General features: G+C 44.9%; 1 protein-coding gene across 1 annotated transcript in view; it reads left to right on the top strand.

Moving 5' to 3' along the window:
* LOC102388118 (neurexin-3) overlaps positions 1 to 19,210 on the top strand; it is a 337,244-nt gene that overhangs the window by 63,462 nt on the left and 254,572 nt on the right. Inside the window, exons 3-4 of the mRNA XM_025209977.1 lie at positions 9,270 to 9,708; positions 16,539 to 16,922. Of these exons, the coding sequence (XP_025065762.1) occupies positions 9,270 to 9,708; positions 16,539 to 16,922 (823 nt within the window). The remainder of the gene's footprint in view (positions 1 to 9,269; positions 9,709 to 16,538; positions 16,923 to 19,210) is intronic.

Here is a 19,210-nt window from a genome sequence, read left to right as displayed (position 1 = left end):
TGGGGTTACATCAATTTCAGGTAACACCACTGTAACCATATTTAACTCTTTTTAGACCAGATTTGATTCTTTATTAACTCTGTTAAATTTATCCTATCCCATGAAAGGCACAAGAGCTCTTTGCTGGTACAGTAAACGATGGCTGCACTCACACCTTAAGCATTGTGTATAAATGTTATTACCCTGACCAGAGTGCATGTGAAGGTACACTGTCAAGAAGATCACATGTCCCAGCTCCAAGACAGGCAAAAATCTTGAGATGTTTATAATTAAACCTTCTACAGAATGGGTGGAGTAGGGGACTGTAGGGTCCTCACACAAGAGAAGCAAGGAAAAGATCAGTATCTCTCTTGTCCGAGACAGGGAATATAGCAGATGAACAAACTGTTACTGAAGAACCAGCTAAACCTGGACTGCCTTCTTTAATCTGGATTTCTGTGATGAGTAGTAGAATTCACTATCTCTCCTCTGCTTGGTAATAGGGACATCTAGTGACAGTCAGGTTAACTGGAGATGCCTGTTACCCAAGGGGAGAATATCTAGAGGCTACCTGCGCCCAAGGCTTTGTTTCCTGTTTAATAGCGCCGGCTTTGAAATGAATTGTGTATCGGCTACCTGCCAAGCCTGAATATTATCCTTCCCCCTCTCTCTCCCTCTCTGAATCTTCACTTGATTGCAAAGAGACTCTTTTCACTGTTGTGAAAAGCCATCTGATTAGGACTTTCATTAACCCGGGAGCAGAGCTGCTTAACACAGCCAAGCAGGAGAAATTCCTTATGTATTTCAGACTAGTGAAGTTGCCCATTTTGTAGGAGTCTCAATACTAAATCGCCCCCTTGTGTGCGTAGCTTAGCTTGAAACAAATTCCCCTCCCCAGCCAGTGTAAAAGAAATCAAACTATCAATGCTGTTTTCTCTGTGCACCACAAAAGAATCGTGTCCTTCCCTGGGTCCTCTTGCTGCTGATTACCAAAGACCTGTCTGTGTCTACACCAGCTCCCTTCCTGAGAAGCTTGTTTACCTCCTGTCTGATTCATTAAGTGAGCAGTAGGCTGAGTTATCAAGGTGGAAGCCTCTATTAACCTACAGTTATATTTTGAGAATCAGCCCTGATGGAAAAAGGAAATACTGTTACTCCCTCTGCGATTGTCTCATGGAGTTAAGTTAAAATCATCATTTATTTAAGTTTGAGTGAGGGCTATTTTGTGAACCTCCTGAAATGCTTCAGACTTTCTGCCCAATCCTCTTCCCCTTCTTCCTAATGTCTTTTGCATGTGTGCAGGGCTGAAGACTGTATATGTGTGTCCAAACTGGAAAGGATCAGCTTGATTATTTCCCCAGGTGTCCAGGCTCCATATGATACTGGTTGGGTAAGGGGCAGAGTCAAATTAATTGCAGAGGAGAAGGGATTTTATATCCTAGCATGCTTTTCAGCACCAATATCCACCGCTTCAGCAATGGGAATAGTCCCCATTCAGCAAAGGCTTTGTCTACACTGGTGCTGACCCACAGATACACAGGAATGTGCATTGAATGAGTCAACAAATAGCTCAGTTTGGGCAAACCCTGGCTTGCCTTTTTTCAGGTATACTGATGGCTGAATAGGGAATATTTCTGGGTGTAGACATGGCTTTGCTATTTTAATGTCAGTGAGGAGATGTGGAGAAAGCCTGCTACAGAGTGTAGACAAGTACTTGGGTGCCATTTGTATTTTTATGCTGGTGATTTTAATTGATACTCTTCCCATAAAGACACTATTGAAACAGTGTCCCAGCATGTTGCAGGAATTCATGTGAATGTCTCCATGGGCAGTGCTCACTTCTCTGAGTCAGTATTGAGTACGGCTCCCTAGCTTGGAATTAAATGCATTCCTCCTGCAATTAATATTCTGGTGACTTGAATCCTTAATACGGTGTTTCCCACCCTTAACGATGTCTGATCAGCTCAGAGGTAAGTGAGATGAAAAGAAAAAGTGGAAGTTTATAAACTTGCATGTCTGGGGTTTTTTTTGGTACACCACCAGAAACATTATGCTGGCAGGCACTAGGGCTGTGTGAAACAGCACCATTTCATTTTGACTTATAGATTCATAGATGAAACTTCCATTTCTCCATTTCAACAAGACAGTGTTTCATTTTAAGTTTTGTTTTGTTTAGTTTTGAAACCGCTGTTCTGTTTCATTTCATCAAAACTGTTTCGCTGTTTTGACACTGTTTTGATGTTTCGCCCATAAGATATAATGGGGAAGCACAAAACTGCCTATAATTTTGTCATTTTTTGCCTGATTCAGATGAAACTTGCCGGGATGGTAGCCCCTTCTCAGGCCATGAAGCTTGTCAAGTTTCAAGGAGATGGGTGCAGGGGTTTCAAACTGCACCTTAAGTTTTGAAAACAAAACTTGTGTCACGTGTGTATGATAAGGCACAGCAGGGTGAAAACTGCAGGGATGGTAGCCCCTGCTGAAGCCATGAAGCCTGCCAGTTTTCAAGGAGATAGGTTTAGGGCTTTCTTGGAAACTGTACCTTTGGCTGATGACAAGCAAAACTCGTGACATGTGTGACCTTTTGTGTGTGTTAAGGCACTCCCTCACAGGTGCTGGGGCCTCTACATGACATGGTAGTGTGCCCCAATAAGGTCTCCCTCTCCCCTGTGGCCTCATCCTGGTTCACCACTTTAAATGACAACAGGTAAAATAATAACTTAGTGAGCAGTAGCACCAGCAGCATCTCAGACAGCCAGACTGTGACAGAGACTTTCTTTCCTCTCCTGCAGGACTTTCTTCTCTAGCACCTGCCAGAGAACTCTCCCTGCCAGCTGCAGCCCTGGGGCTTAGATGTGCCCAGGGCCTTGCATCCTTCTGGTCAGGTGCTAGGGGTGTTGGTCTACAGACATGCCTTGGCAGACAAGGTCCTTTGGGTCAGTCTAATCTGGTATCTTTTATCAGACCAACTAAATAGTTACTGAAATATACCTTAGCAAGCTTTCAGGTTGAAAAACCCTTCATCAGGCTGAGGAAGCACCAGCAGTTGGTCTGTGTGTGCTGTTCCTGGATGGAAGGAATAGTAAAGAAGCCAGAGGCTGGCATGCAGTGCAGGCAAGAAAGCCAGTCAGTGAAAATGGAAATGGAGGCATCAAGGGGAGAGGGACAGGCTAGGGTTGGGGAAAGGGGGATGTAGCAGTGTAGGTAAAAGTGGAAGGGTACCTGGGGAGTCAGATATTCAGCAGGTTAGTGTGTCAGAATTCCAATGTCTGCATAGGCAACTGGTGCCAATCAGTCCTGCTGACCGGGGGGGAGAGGTCCCCTGTGGCCAATCAGCCAGTGCTTGCAGGGGTGGTACCAGCGCTCCCACCTGTCCCCACTGCCCATCGCCTAAGCGGCAAGTGCGGCCAGTCAGGGGGTGCACCGGTGCTCTCAGGAGGTGCACCCGCACCCCCTGCACCCCCTATGCATCGCCACTGAATGTCTACATTGAGTCCATGAGTTTCTGTACCTACTACCTAGGAGGTTAATGAAATGCAGTTCATAGGCTCGTCTGTGAAAAGTGGTTTATAAATTCAAACAGGCACTGAACCTCACTAGCACCATCACCAGAAGCCAAATTCCTACAGCCCAAAACACAGTGAATGGAACCAGGTCATGCCATGATAAAACTGCGCACCAGAATGATCGCACACCGAAAATTTTTAAAGACAAGAACAGAATACCACCTGTCTCCAGTCTCTCAGGTCTGATCCTTAAAGGGAATTTACAACCCATTTTCCACACAAAAGCCTATGAACTGAACTTCATCAACCTCCTAGGTACAAAAACTCATGGACTCAATAAAAACATTAGAATTCTGACACACTAGAACCTGCCAACATATGATTCCCTAGGTGCCTCTCCACTTTTACTACTTTTGCTACATCCCTCTTCCCCAGCTTGTCTCTCTTATGCCCTCGATTTCCATTTTTACTGACTGGCTTTCTTGCCTGCATTGCATGCCAGCCTCTGGCTTCTTTACTATTCCTTCCATCCAGGAACAGCACACACACCAACTGCAGGGGCTTCCTCAGCTTGAAGAAGGGTTTTTCAACCCGAAAGCTGGCATCCCAGGCAGCTAAGCTGAGCTCACCTGGAGCCTTACAACTCCACTGCAACCAGCAAACCTCAGGCCTGTCAAAGGCGTGATGGGTCTGGGCTTTCTGCAGCCAGGACTGTGTGCGTGCGTGTGGTGCCTGGAGCTTATGGCACCTCCTACCCACCTTTCACCAGGGGGATCTTTGGTCCTGGCATTTCCTGTGTCACCAGCAGTCCCACCAGGCCTCCCCAGCCCTGGCAGAGTACAGTTTTAGTGGTCATGCCCAGGACCTTGGGCTCCTCCTTCCCCATAGCCCCAGCCCATACATCCAAGTTCGTCCTGGCATGGAAGCTGAGCAGGGACATGTTCTTCCCCTGCTGGCTGGTGATACAGTGAGTGCCCTCACCACCTCTGAGAGTGGGGCATTAAATGGTTTTTAAAAAGTGAAAAAAGGAAATAGGTACAGACAGAGTGACATGGGTGGCATTCACTCTGTCTGCACCTGGAGCTTGGGGAACCCCAGCAGTGGGAGGTTCACCTTGAGGAACACCAGCTGCTCCACCAAACCAGGATCCAAGCAGGTGCAGTGGGGTGTGACTACATCCCCAGCAATGCTGAACACTGTCTCACTCAGAACACTGGCTGGTGGATAGGATAGGTGTTGCTGGGTAACTGGCCAGATCCGGCCACATCTGGCTGTGGCTTGCTCAGTAGGCCAAGGGGTTGCACAGCAGCAGCTCCATGTCCTTGGTGAGATAGGCAGCCACCAAAGCCTGAATGCTACCAGTCTGATGGTGGGGTCTGGTGCCTCTGGACCCCACCATGTCTTTGGCCCACACAGCTGGAAGGAAGGAAGCAACACATAGTTACCAGCTATTTTACCTGGCCTGAGCCCTTTTACCTCATGCCCCGCCACCAAGCTACCCCAGCTGGGGTATTGGCGGTCCAAGCTGAGCCTGCGAGGCTAGGGGTCTCCGTTCCACCCCCTTCCCCAGCTCCAGCTGGGCTTCTTGAGAGCAGTTTTGCCCAGCTGGAGCTAGAGGTAGGGGTGGAATGGAGCCCTCTCACCTCGCATGCTCAGCCTGGTTCCCCTCAATACCCCAGCCAGGGTATGGGGGGGGCAGCATGAGGCGGGGGGGCTCTGCTACACCCCGCCGCCACCTCCAGTTCAGGCGAGGCAAAGTAGCTAGCAGGTGGGTGCTGCTCCCTTCCCTCCCTCCCCTACTGACAGCCACAGAACTGATTGGGGCAGGGTTGGGGAGACAGGAGGATCAGCCGCATTGGTGTCTAGTGCCTCCCCTGACACCAGGCTGGGGGTGGTCCCTGGTGGCTGATCCCACTGGCCGGGGAAGGGGGTCCCCCGCGCCCGATCTCACTCACTGTAAAAATGGCCGTGCCACTTCTGGAACCCCTGTGCACGCCCTATGCATTGCTTCTATTCAGCAGCCTCCTCCAAGGCTGCTGGAGCACCCCTGCCTGCAGGCCAAGAGGGCTGGTGCAGGCAGGTTTGATCATCCCTACCCAGAAACATCTGTTGGGTCAGAGGTGGGGTTTTAACTCGTGGCGTTTTGTATAAAGTGCCATGAGTTAGAGCAGAGCCCCTAATGTCTGTGGGTATCCCCTGACTACTAGCCATACATAATATTTTCCCCATGCCCTTTTGCTTTCTTTATCAGTTTCCTAAAGTTCTTGACATATGATTTATATTAATTACTATTAGTTTTCTGTTTTTTCCATTGGAATGGCTTGTTCTCAGGGCCCTCAAGAATTGTTTTATCAGGTACTAATGATAAGAGGTAGCATTTTTTAGAAGTGAGCATAGTTCTAATGTCCTCATGTAATCAGGGCAGAGAGGATCAACACAACCAGCACCTTGTTTATTCTTCTAAAGAGACATATTCTTTCCCTATGAAATGTTGTCCTCTTGAGTGATGCAGAAATCAAAAGGACAAGTTGGGATCCTCTAACCCCAGGGTTCTCAAATTGTGGGTTGTGACCCCCTGAGGAGTCATGAGCGACTTAAAAGGAGGCCTCAAACTTCCCAGGAAGTACACGTGGGTGTGGGGAAGCAGCAAACAATAGCAGTGTGGAATGGTGGATGGTGGACGTGGTGGCTGCGTGTGAGCCCCCGTCGCCTGCTGCTGCCATCCAGCACTCGGGGTTGTGGTATCACAAAGTTCAAGAACCCCTGCTTTAACTACTATTAATCCATATTTTTTATCTCATATACTGTTTTTATTTGCACATGTCAAAACACTCCAGGTGGTCACTGTCAGTATCCCTGCTTTACAGATGGGGATAACTGAGATCCTGAGAAGCAAAGGAGTTTGCCCAGTGTCACACACAGCCAGGTGGACACAGAACTAGGAATAGAACGTAGATCTCCATAGATCTAGATTGTTAGTTTCCATACTTCCTTTTTAGGATGGAAGGATGGAATTATGCACATATCTGGGTGCCAGGTGATCCGTGCTCTATTTCTAATTCCTATCTGTCTCTCTGCGTGATGTTGGGCAAGTGATTTTCTTCTTTGACTCAGTTTCTTTGTCCGTAAAGGAGACAGCGCTCGGCTTTTAGTGCCAAAAAGAGGCAAGATGCTAGAAAATAGCAAATTATTGCTCATATTGTTAAATGAGAAGAGACAAGAGTGGGTTATCTAACTGTTTATCCATGGTGTACGTGTTTAAAAGGCGCTGGAAGATTGGGCGAAGTAGATGATGGCTGAGATCCTTAGGGCTCAGTTAGTCATTAGGAGAGAGGGTATTCCTGTAGAAACTAAAAAACTCATTCTGAAATTTGGGGGACTGGTGTCTGTTCTGGGCTTAGTGCTCTGATGTAGTTTGGTATACTGCTGCTTTGTCCCTTGCATATATATGCGTTTCTCACCCAGGTAATCCGCATAGTTAGGAGCAAAAGCCTAGTTTGACAGCCCAGGTCCTGTGATCTAGTCAAGCAGCGCTCAGTCACACTTCCAAAAAGGTGTTGCAGGAATAGTAGTATATGATCTTTCTGCCTCCTCAAACCTGGGGGGGGGAACATAAAATTCTCTGTTATATTACCAAAAGCAGAGTAACTGCGGTAATCTACTAACCTAGGATCATGGATGTGAAAGATATTCTAGTCTGGCCTTCTCTTTCTCACTTGCACTTGGTATTGGGATGAAGACAAGAGTGAGAGACTTGCAGCCATTTATGCTGGCTGCACACTACCCTGGGATTCACCACTGCAAATAGAAACATCCAGTTAATTAAGCCAAGTTTCCATTCTCTTTTGCTTTCCAGACTGGCAGATTTTCCAGACTTTTCTTTAACTGAAGGGCAGAGATGTGGGAATTTCCACAGAGATTTTTTTTCACATGTATTTGTCTAGTTTTAAATAGTTCTTAGCAACAAAAAAGTTTCAGGAAATATTTCAAGTCTCAAATTTCACTCTCCTTTTGTTTGTAATACTACAATCTTGCTAGTTTTCTGGTTGTCCATAGAATCCTCTAATAAGGCAAATGAAATGCTAGCCTCCCTCCCCATCTAAACCTAAACTAACCAAACTGAACAATTGTTTGAATTTTTCCATGTACCTCTTGAAGAAGTAAAGGAGTTATAAGCAGAATTTTATTTGCCCTTTGAAATTGTGCTTCAGTGAAGACATGGGAGCAGGTGTCTCCTTTGTGTTGTAAAATTGGTGTACGTAATTTGTTTTTAGCACATTTACACAAGTTGGCATTAGAGATCAGGGTTTGGTTCACAGTGCTATTAATTTGTATGATATAAAGCTTCTTTACTGAAGTGACACAGATAGAGAGTACTTAAGCTATGATGTAATCAGGAAATTCAAGCTTTAGAGTTGGCACCACTGAAGGAATAAAAATCTGCTATATTTTGCTCATAAAACTTTAGCAAATACATTTTATTCCCTTTTTCATGTGAATTAATATGTATATTAATTTTTGGAAAGGACTGTAAAAGTTCAGAGTACTAAAAATAGAATGACCATTGCAAAAATGGCTATTGTTTATGTGTCAATACTGCCCTCTACTGGGCTGAATGAGAACTACCTGACTGTGTCATGGCCCCAAAAGTTAACTGAATTTTTCCTGTAGCTCAAGTGATTTCCGCTTACTCTTTTGGAGCAAGATGAAAGGAGCTCTGTTCCTGATACCACTGTGAAGTTCATTGTGGCTTTTGTGAAAAACTAGTGACAGCTGTAAAGTCCTAGCTGGGTACACATTGCTTCTTAAAAAAAGGAGTTTGTTTATTTTAGATTTTTCCCAAGCCACCCCATTCTGTTTTCTTCCTTTTATATTTGCAGTAGATTTTCCAGACCTTACTGACACCATAAGCCAATATGTTTTTCCTGTTTCTTGACCCCTTTCTAGGATGAAGATTGGCCAAGATAATTGGCCCTGTGTAATTTGTACTTATAGCAGTAATTATCTACATCATCATCGTGGCTATTTCTGTTTGGGACAGATCCTGAGATCATGTTAATAAACTTTATTACTTTGTCCTTATTTCAACAAACTCCCGTTGACTTTCCTGGGAGAGTACTTACTTTGTGTATGTCTGTCTGGTCTGGGAAATAGGGTCCTCTTGTTCATTTAACTCCAAAAGACCCTCTTGGTGGAATGGCAGCCTCTGGAGCATCAGGACAAAAAATTGTACAGGGTTGTAACTGTTTTGTGTTGTACGTTTTCTTTGTAAGAGAAATACACTTTTTTTGGATCCAGGCTATAACCTACAACAACTTGTAAGTGAAATGCTAGAACTAACATATACTGTTTAAAGGAATTTATGGGGCTAACAATGAAACTGCAGTGGATTGCGTAGACTCACATTGGGGCTACACTGTCTTGGGTATTTTATATAAGGTCTGTACAAATGGACTGTCTACAGTACAAGATATTTGGTGGTGGACCATGCTGGGGAAGAGGGTCTGTTGGTAGGGTCAAGTGTACTCCCCAAACTCCCCAAAATGTTCACTGCCACCTGCCTGCCTACCTGATCTATGGTATTTATAAAGCACCAATTGCTGTCAGCTTCAGGCAGCATTCTAGCTCTGTCCTCCCCCTCTGTCACTATGTATGATTCTCCAGTGGTCTCACACATGTCTCAGAGTCTTTTTGCGGTATTACTTTCTCAAGTCTGGAAGGGTCTTGGGGGTGTTTTTATTGTATGCAGGGTTGATGTATGGTGTTTTTCCTTGTGTCTGACAGGTTGTTTATAAGAATAATGACATCCGTCTGGAACTGTCTCGCTTGGCAAGAATTGGTGACACCAAGATGAAGATCTACGGGGAGGTGAAGTTCACATGTGAGAATGTGGCCACTTTGGATCCCATCAGTTTTGAGACCCCTGAGGCGTATATCAGCCTGCCCAAGTGGAACACCAAGCGAATGGGCTCCATCTCCTTTGACTTTCGTACCACTGAGCCTAATGGACTAATCCTCTTTACCCACGGCAAGCCCCAGGAGAGGAAGGATGCCAGGAGCCAGAAGAATACCAAGGTAGACTTCTTTGCAGTGGAGCTCTTAGATGGGAACCTCTACTTGCTGCTTGACATGGGCTCTGGCACTATCAAGGTGAAGGCCACCCAGAAGAAAGCTAATGATGGAGAATGGTACCATGTGGATATCCAGCGAGATGGTAGATCAGGTAGGACAAAGTAATCTGAAATAGGTTCACCTTTTTGGCTTCTGATGGCATAGGGTGTAAACTTCTGGGTTTTAAGATTTCTTTGGGCCTGCTAGAAGAGAAACACTTTCTTGCCAGAACTCAGTGTTATTCAATATATTTTACCCAAGAGAATAAATCATTTTTGAAGAGCCAGGTATGAATGAGATGTTTAGTGTGAGCTGTGGAATAATCCAACAGAGAGGACAGAACTAGTTCATCAGCATCTTTCTTTTTAACCCTGTGTAACCTGAGCGATAGTCCAAGAGAAGGGATTGAAGGGATCAAAGCAGGTGCACAAGCACTGTGGGAGGTGTAGGGACTGTCCTCCCTCTATAGAGCAGAGCCAGACCACCACTGGGGACTTAACCATATACCTTTTAATGAGAGAACAATACTGGGAACATAACTAATATAAACCAGGGGGTATCGGGGACACTACAATGCCCTGAGGGGGCAGGATTCAACAAAGGCTAGACACTTACAATCATAGACATATTCATCCAGTTGACAAAAGACAGGGTTAACCAAAATATAAAACACAAACAGCAAAACAAAGAATACTAGTTGGTGAAATATAAAAGGCACAAAATACAAAATAACAAAGAATATAGGGGTACCCGAAGGGGGAAAACACAGCAACCCCTTTTGACTGCAACAAGGATTTCTCCCTGTTATTTCACTCAGCCTGGGTAGGACTTGAACTTGGGCTTCCTACATGGTAGGCAGAAGCTCTACCACATAGCCACCAGTGCTAATACTGTGCCAAGCTGCTAGAGGTCTTGACCTTCCAGGAGGCCCTGTCTCGCTTCCTGGCCTCTTATTAGAGGAGCTGGAAGCAGAGCTGGGAACCTCTCAGGTCGCTGCTCAGATTCTTGCTGGAGCTGGGGAACTTCTCCTGGTGGCTGCATCCTCTCATAGGGGATCCTGGAGCCTAGCGGAGAGGCGCTCCTGCTGGCTGCATGCCTTGCTGCTGGGGGTCCAACTGCTGCCTGCAGGTCCCACTCCTTCAGGTGCTTCTGGGGCAACTGTTTCCGCCCCGCTGACCCAGCTCTTTGCCGGCTCTTTGAGACTCCTTCCTTGTGGTCCCTCACTGGTCTTTCCTGAGTCAGCTGCGCTTCCCCTTTTATCCCCCTCCAGGTGACCCAAGGGGCCAATCAGGGGACATGGAGGGTGAGTCTCTGGGGCCTGATTGGTGAGGAAAAGGAATCCCAAGTCCTTCAATCATCTTTTACCCTTTCAAAACCCCTGGGCTAAGTCACTACCAGCTAGCCCGTCACACCTGTGTAATTTGTACTTATACATACCTGTACTTATATTACACCTGTGTAATTTGTACTACATCATCATAGTGGCTACTTCTGTTTGGGACAGATCCTGAGATCATCTTAATAAACTTTATTACTTTGTCCTTATTTCAACAAACTCCTGTTGACTTTCCTGGGAGAGTTGCCTGAAGAAACACTTAGTAAAAACCAAGTAAGAACTTCTAGATGTGGCTTAATACCCTCTAATGCATGTAGGCTAATGACCTGAACTAAGTGAGACTAGATAGCACAACTAATAGGTAGAAACTTTCAAATTAGTACAAAGTTGTGGAGAAATAAGAGGTGTTGACCTATCATCTTGGCCAATCTTTATCTTTTTCTTCAGATGGTTGCTCTTTACTCCTCACTTGGCTTGCTGTTTCCAAAATGTTTGTTAGTATGAAAATACTTGAATTCTTTGCCCATGTCCAGCTAACTCCTGCTGTCAATGCTGAAGTATCAAACAGGAGGCAAATTCAGGAGTTAGAGTCATGAAGTCAGGGTATAAAGGTGAAGTATCAGACAACAGTCCAGATCAGGAGTCATATGCACTGGCTCAAGGATAGGCAACATTAAGCAGGCTTTTTCTGCTTCCCTGAAAATTCCTTAAGTGGCTGAGTGTCTTGCTTTCTTTGTGGCATGGACTAATGGAAATTGAGGACAGAAGAGTGCTCAGGGATAGATGGGTAAGAATGAGGCATTCTACCCCTGGTAGAGGTGTGTCTTTCTAAATGGTGAGTCCTCATCCTCTATGTGATGAGCATGAAGCCTTCAAATTTCCTTGATGCTTTTCTTAATTTTAGAGTTGAATCTAGTTTTCTATGTTATTAGTAATAATCCCAAAACTATATATCTAGGCTGCAGAGGTATTTTGTTTGTTTCTGACATTATAAGTCAAGCTATCATACTTATTAGTGTGCTGTGATATAATATCTGGAAATGAAATTATATCTTTGATTTGATTTTTGTGAATAGGTGTAAAGTCATGGACCATCAAGCAGTGGATGTCTTGCTTTATGTTGCTATAGAGGGAATTTGTTTCCATGTTCAATGAGGCTTGGGATTTGAGCTGTGACCTCCACTAGGTTAATATAAAAGTCCTGGATATGTGTTTCTTGGGACTTCAGACAAGGTTTTCTCAATAGAGGAAATTCAGCATTGAAATGTGCTTCCCCTTGGTTTTCAAAAGACTGTTAAGGATCATTGCAATGCCAACCTTTGACCAAATTGATGGTTATTTCCATGATTCTTTGAGGAGTTCTTTGCATTAGATATAGGGGCCTTCTAGGTTTCAGTGTATGTGATTTTATAGTGTTAGCAGCCAAGCTATTGATAGAAGTGTTTTCAAAGTGAAGATATAAATAAATGAACAAACTTTTAATTTCTGTAGATTTGCTAGAATTTAATTAACTTACAAGGGGGAACTCTGTTAATAGCATTCGTTACTGCCTACTGTTTTGCTTGATCATATGGAGAATATATGATCCTTGCATAGGGATCAGGGTTACCAAATGTGCATAAATTTATGGACATCCCATAAATAACCAGGCTAAAAGCACCTATCCATAAATATTGTAAAAAAATGGCACCATCCGTGCAAAAAAAACAGCTTCACAAAATCAACTCCATAAAAACATGAAGCTGATTGAAGCTCTGTGGTTGGAAAAGTAGCTGAAGGCATCATTGAAGCACAGAAAGAGAACAGCAATACTACCTGATGTCTCACACAGTACCCTGAAGGCAGCTGTTTTCAGGGCTTTCTGACTCCTTCCCAGACCCTAACCCATGTGCTGCTGCTGCTTCCCATCTACAGTAATACTGCTGTGAGGGAGGTAGACAGACAGTGGTCCTTTTTGGGGGGGACCATGCTGGGATGAGAGGAGAGGGGCTGGCAGGTATAAGGCTGGAGGATAGGTTGCAGGAGCAGCATGGTACAAGGTGCAGTTGTGAGTATTGGGGCCTTGAGGAGAGTAGGGGACCCCTGGAATGGATACAGTATGGTGTAAAACCATTGTTGCAGTAAAATAGGGCTGCCAAACCAAGAACATTTTTCACTGATAATCTGAAAACTTTTTACTGACAACTGAAGTTTTTCACTTTAGTTTGAACCCACACCTTATTCAGGGCCTGGCAGAAGGCTTACATTTACATTATATAAAACATATCTCAGTAAAAAACATCTACCAGTAAAAAAAAATTGTTCGTGATTGAAAAGTTTGCAGATTATCAGTAAAAAAAAGTGTTTTGGGTTGGTAACCCTGACATGGAATTCCAGAGTCAGAAGGAAAAGAAGTGAAGCCAAAGCTGTAACTGAAATGGCTTCTAAAAGCCTAACCAAAGAGGGAACACGTTTCAATGAATAATGATGACTGTGATTGACAACATTACCCCTGGGAGGAGTCTGTCTTCTCATGGAGGCAGGTTGCAGGAATAACCTGTTTCAGGTTGCACAGCAGGAAGGTTTATTGATTGCCTGAAACCTGATCAGAGAAAACAGACTTCAAATTAAATGTGCTCTGTTGAACAAGAGTGAACAGATTTGTTCTTTTTAAAAAAAGAAAACTTGCATTTTGTGCTGGTGAAAAGTGCTGGATTGACAGTCCTAGTGACTGATGTCCTTTGTCTCTTCAAATAAGGGGGGCACCAGCATTGAGAGCTACCCCACATCACATTAGTATGTACCAAATACTGAGACCAAAGGGATGGGAAGAGAGTTTGGCTTGTGCAGTTTTCCTGTTTTTGACTTTTTTCTGTAGATTGCCAAGCAAGGAAACCAGCTATTTCCAGTCCCTTTGTGCTGTGGATTGGTTATTTAAAAACAACAGATTCATTTCACATAAGCCATAGAGTTTTGTAACTGGGCCAGTGATCAAGGGCTTCTGTTTCTCATTCCAAACCCTACCCAGTCCTGTCTTCCAGTTCTCTCAAGCAATCTACAGCTCTGGGCTCTGCTGAGCTGAGCAGAATATCCTGTAAAAGTTCAACTTCTCCGATCTAGCAGGTACTAAAAGCAGGAGAGTGGTTCCTGAGGAAACAGGACAGTCATCCTGCCCAAATATCCTCTGGCATGGCTCAACCCCTTTGGCTTTGTGTGTACTTCAGTCTGTTGTGGATGCCCATGCAACAAAAGCTATGTATTCTCCATGCACTGACATCTTATACTTGGATCTCTAACATCTGCTCCTGTATCCCATAACCTTTATGTCCCCAAGGCAGTCTCCTACTACTAGCATCCATGAAACCTGTCACTGTTTTCAGCTGGGGAATATTGAACATCATTATACAAGGGAATATTCTCAGCCAGTTGTGGTCCATGAAACACATTCTCTCACCCCTGCTGACACTGAAGGCCTTACCGGCAGGTTCACTGTCCAGCTGCATCAGTGTGCTGTTTCACTGGTCATTGACTTCTTAGCCCCTCCCAGTCTGTTTCCCTGGTCCCCTGTGGGATGAGACCCCTGAGGGATGAGAAGACACAGGATTCTGGTGCTTCTGAGTCTCAGGATGAATTTGTTCTGTCTTTACAGAATCATAGATGTCAGAAATAGAAAAGACCCACCAGCTTCTCCAGTCACTTGTTCCTGGGGCCAGTGCAGGATTGTCCCTGGAGTGCCTGGGACAGTTTGGTTCCATGTGATAGGGCTTCTAGCACTTCCATGTGGAGACTTCCACAGCATAACACACCTCACTGTCATGAAGTTTGGCTTGATGGCCAGCCTTGATAACTCCTCTCCTGATTTCATCCCATCCCTTGCAGTTTTGCACTCCAAGCCCCCAGCCGTCACCCCAACTCCTAGTATTTCCTCTCCTTCCGCTGGGTTTCACCCTTTTGATTTTTGCAGATTGTGATTGTCTCTTCTAAGTGTCTGATTGGCCAGATTATAGAAGTTAAAATCTGGTCATTTCCTCTTTCCCCAGAAGTTGCCCCCTACAGAGCCCTGCATATCTCTGTTGTCTTTCTTTAGAGTGCCTCCATCTTTATGGGAGTATGTTCCCCATAACCTGATGTAAGATTCCAGCAGAGCAGGATGGAGAATGACTGTCATCTCACAGATCTGCGCTGGGCTGCCTTTGTGCACAGACCCGTATTGTATCACATCTTCTCTCTGCTCGCCATTTAAAGGGAAAAATGTCTGCGGTGCTGTAGCTTTCTTGCACAAAATGGCTCATCAAATGGTTCTTGTTCTCTTTGAGCTTTTAATTTGTAACGCCACTATTGCCTCAAACACTCTGCTGCCTCTGACATTATTCTGTAGTTATACAGAACATCACACACATGAAATACTCTGCTTGTGTGCCATATGTGCTGTTCTCTGTGCAAGAAGCATATTACAGCTTAAGGAAAGGAAAAGCGTATGTACGTGACTGCGCTTTCTCATAGATCCACTGAATAGAGCAAACTCTATTAACTGAACTCCCCCACCCCATTCTAGGGGTATAAGATAAAAGAACGCAGTGATCTGGAATTAATCTTGAGGCACAGGCAGTCCTCTCCAGGGACACAGAGTATCATAATGACAGGACAATCAAATGTGATGATTTATAGCTAGATGGGAGAAAGTTGCTGATTCTTTGCCCAGTGTCTATTGAGCAGATGTCCCTGTTACAGAAAGGACTGAACAAAGAGCAGAATGGTCTAGTGATAGGTGCACAGTAGCAGGACATGAGAGACCTGGGTTCTTCTCCCTCCTCTGTCTTAGACCAGGGGTAGTCACAAAGCTTTCTTGTGCCTCTGTTTCCCCCTTTCATTCTTTGATTGTTCAGACTTCAAGCTTTTCATGACAGATATTGTCTCTGGTTATATACACACACACAGCGCCCAGCACAGGGGACCATTATTTTCCTGGGAGCATCTACAGTTTATTGTAACAGATCTACTACACTTCTTAATGATAAGAACTCTGCTTCTCAGGAGTTCAGCTTTACTTTCTGGACCTCAGTTTGTGCATCTGTAAAAGGAAGGATGAAGTTGCTTACCTTTCTTTGTGAAACATTTTGTGATGAGTGGTGAAGCATGCTCTGTAAAGGTGACATGATATTGTTACTATTGTTTGTTTTGCTCCTGAACATTTCTGGTGCCTTTTAATTCCATTATTTATTTATTTAATTTTTTTGTGATTCCATGTCCTAAGAAGTGAAACCCATTAACCAACACAAAGCTTCTGATTTGTTTTAATTTGTTTTGTTTTTTTTAATATGAGAAATAACTTCCTTTCCTAGGATATAGGACATGAACTAAGAATTGTGTTACAATTTATACTATCCTGATTGTGATGCTCTAGTGCTGGGTGCTGAACAAACCTGTATGAACCTACAGTCTGGGTCCCGAGGAGCTTACAAAGGTTGGGAAGGGGGAAATAAGGACAAACAGGGATATGTTTCTCCTGGGGATTTTTAATTTTTTTGGACTGAATTCATCATGTATGCAAATACTGTAGAAACTGACCCAGCCCTGAGCTGTAAAGTGATGCTTTTGGCTAACATTTCATTTTTTTCCTTCACCAGGTACTATATCAGTGAACAGCCGGCGCACTCCATTCACTGCCAGTGGGGAGAGTGAAATCTTAGATCTGGAAGGGGACATGTACTTGGGCGGCCTGCCTGAGAATCGGGCAGGCCTCATCCTTCCCACAGAGCTGTGGACGGCCATGCTGAACTATGGCTATGTAGGCTGCATCCGGGACCTGTTCATTGATGGACGGAGCAAGAACATCCGACAGCTGGCAGAGGCACAGAATGCTGCAGGGGTCAAGTCCTCCTGCTCCCGCCTCAGCACCAAGCAGTGTGACAGTTACCCATGCAAGAACAATGCTGTTTGCAAGGATGGTTGGAACCGCTTCATCTGTGACTGCACTGGCACCGGTTACTGGGGTAGAACATGTGAGCGAGGTAAGTCAAGTCTGCTTTGCATTGTGCTGACTGAGTTGAGGTTATGGAGGAGCTGCTGCTTTTGTGCAGTCCATAGAGTTATTCTGATGCTGTTCTTGAAGCCCAGGGAATCTCCTCTTCACTCTGGTGGTTCCCTGAGATCTCTGGATTGTTCCACATTCTACAGGTCTTGGCATCTCTGAATTCAAGGGAAAATCCACCCCCTTCACTATTCCTACACTGAATACCAGGGAACCTTGCTTCTTCTAGGATGGGTTTCCCCAGCTAATCTTCTCTCTGTCTCAGTTGATGACCTTTTTGGATCTGGTGGATCCCTCCTCCCTTCTGATATCTCTCTTCCTCAGTTCCAGGGTTTCTCCTTCTGTGAGTTCTGATTTTAGTCTGTTGCAGTGGGAAATGCCGCTGTGTGCGATGAACTCTAGGTAGCTTACTGATAGCAGTCCCAAATGCAGGCTGGAGTCAGGCTGATTCTTCGCACTTTAGCACACTCAGGGGGAGCATATATTTTATTCCTTCCCTGTCTCATTCTGAGAGCTGAGTTTCTGGGAAAAAAGAGCCAGTAGAGTAGTACAAGGGACAAGGTGCCTCTGAGCTCACCTTTGCCAAAGGCAAATCTGTAGGAGATGGTACGAGATTTCTCAAGTACAGTGAATGTCACTGCACCTTATTTTCATTGCCACTAGTTCTGACTGGTCATTTAAAGGCATCTGATTGAGGGTATATGAAGCACAATTATTGCTGGTGGAGGCAGCCAAGATGCATTCATTCTATGCCAAATGAGAAGGAGCTTAGCAAATGCAAGACACTTGATCTATACTCTTTTCAAATCCCAGACGGTTACATTAATTGTTTTTGCCCTGCGTTGTACCAGAGCCGGGCTCAGAATGGACCATCTGAGTGTAAAAAATAAAAGTGGCACTAGGCCCACTTAGCAAAGAAAATGGAACTTCCCCTTTGTATTGTTTCCTTTTATTGAGACCAGTTTCTCAGTAACACTTGGCTGTTAGGACAGGAGTCTGGCTGGAATGCACTTACTAAGAGACCAGTGGGGATTGTTGGCAGAATCCTGGGGCTTTCAAACCATTTGCTTTCCCTCTTCCCCCTGCCCCACACTTTGTAACATAGTCAGGTGTCAGAGCACATGGCTGGGACTCAGAAATCTTGAATTCTGCCCTTAGCTCTGTCACAGGATGTCCTGTGTGACCTTGTGTCTCCTCCACATTGTGCCTCTGTTTCTGTCTCGTCACTGGAGATCATACTAAGCCACCTGCAAAGGAGAGTGTGAAGGTGAATTAGGTATGGTGTATAAAGTGCAACAGAGCCCTGGAACTTCATCTGCTCTGCAGGAGAGGAGGAGATCTCCTCCTCCTCAAATTAACTGTTAGTCAGCAGGGTTCACCTTGCAGGGCAGATGGGATTTTTATGCTTTAGAAGAGCAAGATATATTCTTATTGGTAAAACTTTCCATGGTCAGCACTGCAAGGTTTGCTTCTCTAGGCAGCTACTGCTCTTGCTCCCAGTGCCATGAGAGTATCTTAGAGGGGACGATATCTAAACGTCACCTTTGGTCCTAGGAAGTGAGGGGCAACTGGGCTAGAACAGCCCATAAAAATTGTGGTCAAAATCAGTGAAGAGACACAATCAATTTCAGGACCTGAAATATAAGGATCCCCCTGGACAATCCTACTAGTGAACACCCAAGAGCAATGCACTACCATCGTGGCTCAAGAACTCAGGTGACACAACATTGATGTTGCTGCACTAAGTGAGACCCAGCAAGCAGAAGGGCAACTCAAAGAACATGGAAGCAGCTATACCTTCTCTGAAAGGGTGAATGGAAAGGAGAATGCCAGCTTCATGGAGTTGGTTTTGCCATCAAGGATGAATTCATAAATCAACTCAAAGAGTTCCCTATCAGAATTATTAAGCACCTCATGACTGTCTCCTTAAACTGATAGGGAACCAGTATGACACTGTCATCAGTGTGTATGTGCCAACTCTTGGTGCTGCCTGTTAAACTAAGGATAAAGTCTAATGCCAAACTTGACCAAGTCCTTTCTGATGGAGGATGGGAGTCACCTCCAAGAAGGATTATTCTGCACTGGTCCGGTCCTGCAGGGAGCATACCAGGAAAGCCAAGGCTGCAACTGAACTCCAACTAGCTTCGAGCAACAAGGACAATAAAAAGTCCTTTTTCAGATATGTGGGGAGCCGGAGGAAAAGCAGGGGCAACATTGGACCCCTGCTGACCAGATGGGGCAACTGACAACTGACGCCCAGGAAAAAGC

The sequence above is a fragment of the Alligator sinensis genome, unplaced genomic scaffold, assembly GCF_000455745.1.
Source record: "Alligator sinensis unplaced genomic scaffold, ASM45574v1 scaffold1195_1, whole genome shotgun sequence".
In the NCBI taxonomy this organism is placed as follows: domain Eukaryota; kingdom Metazoa; phylum Chordata; order Crocodylia; family Alligatoridae; genus Alligator; species Alligator sinensis.
This window is presented reverse-complemented; position numbering and strand designations above follow the sequence as displayed.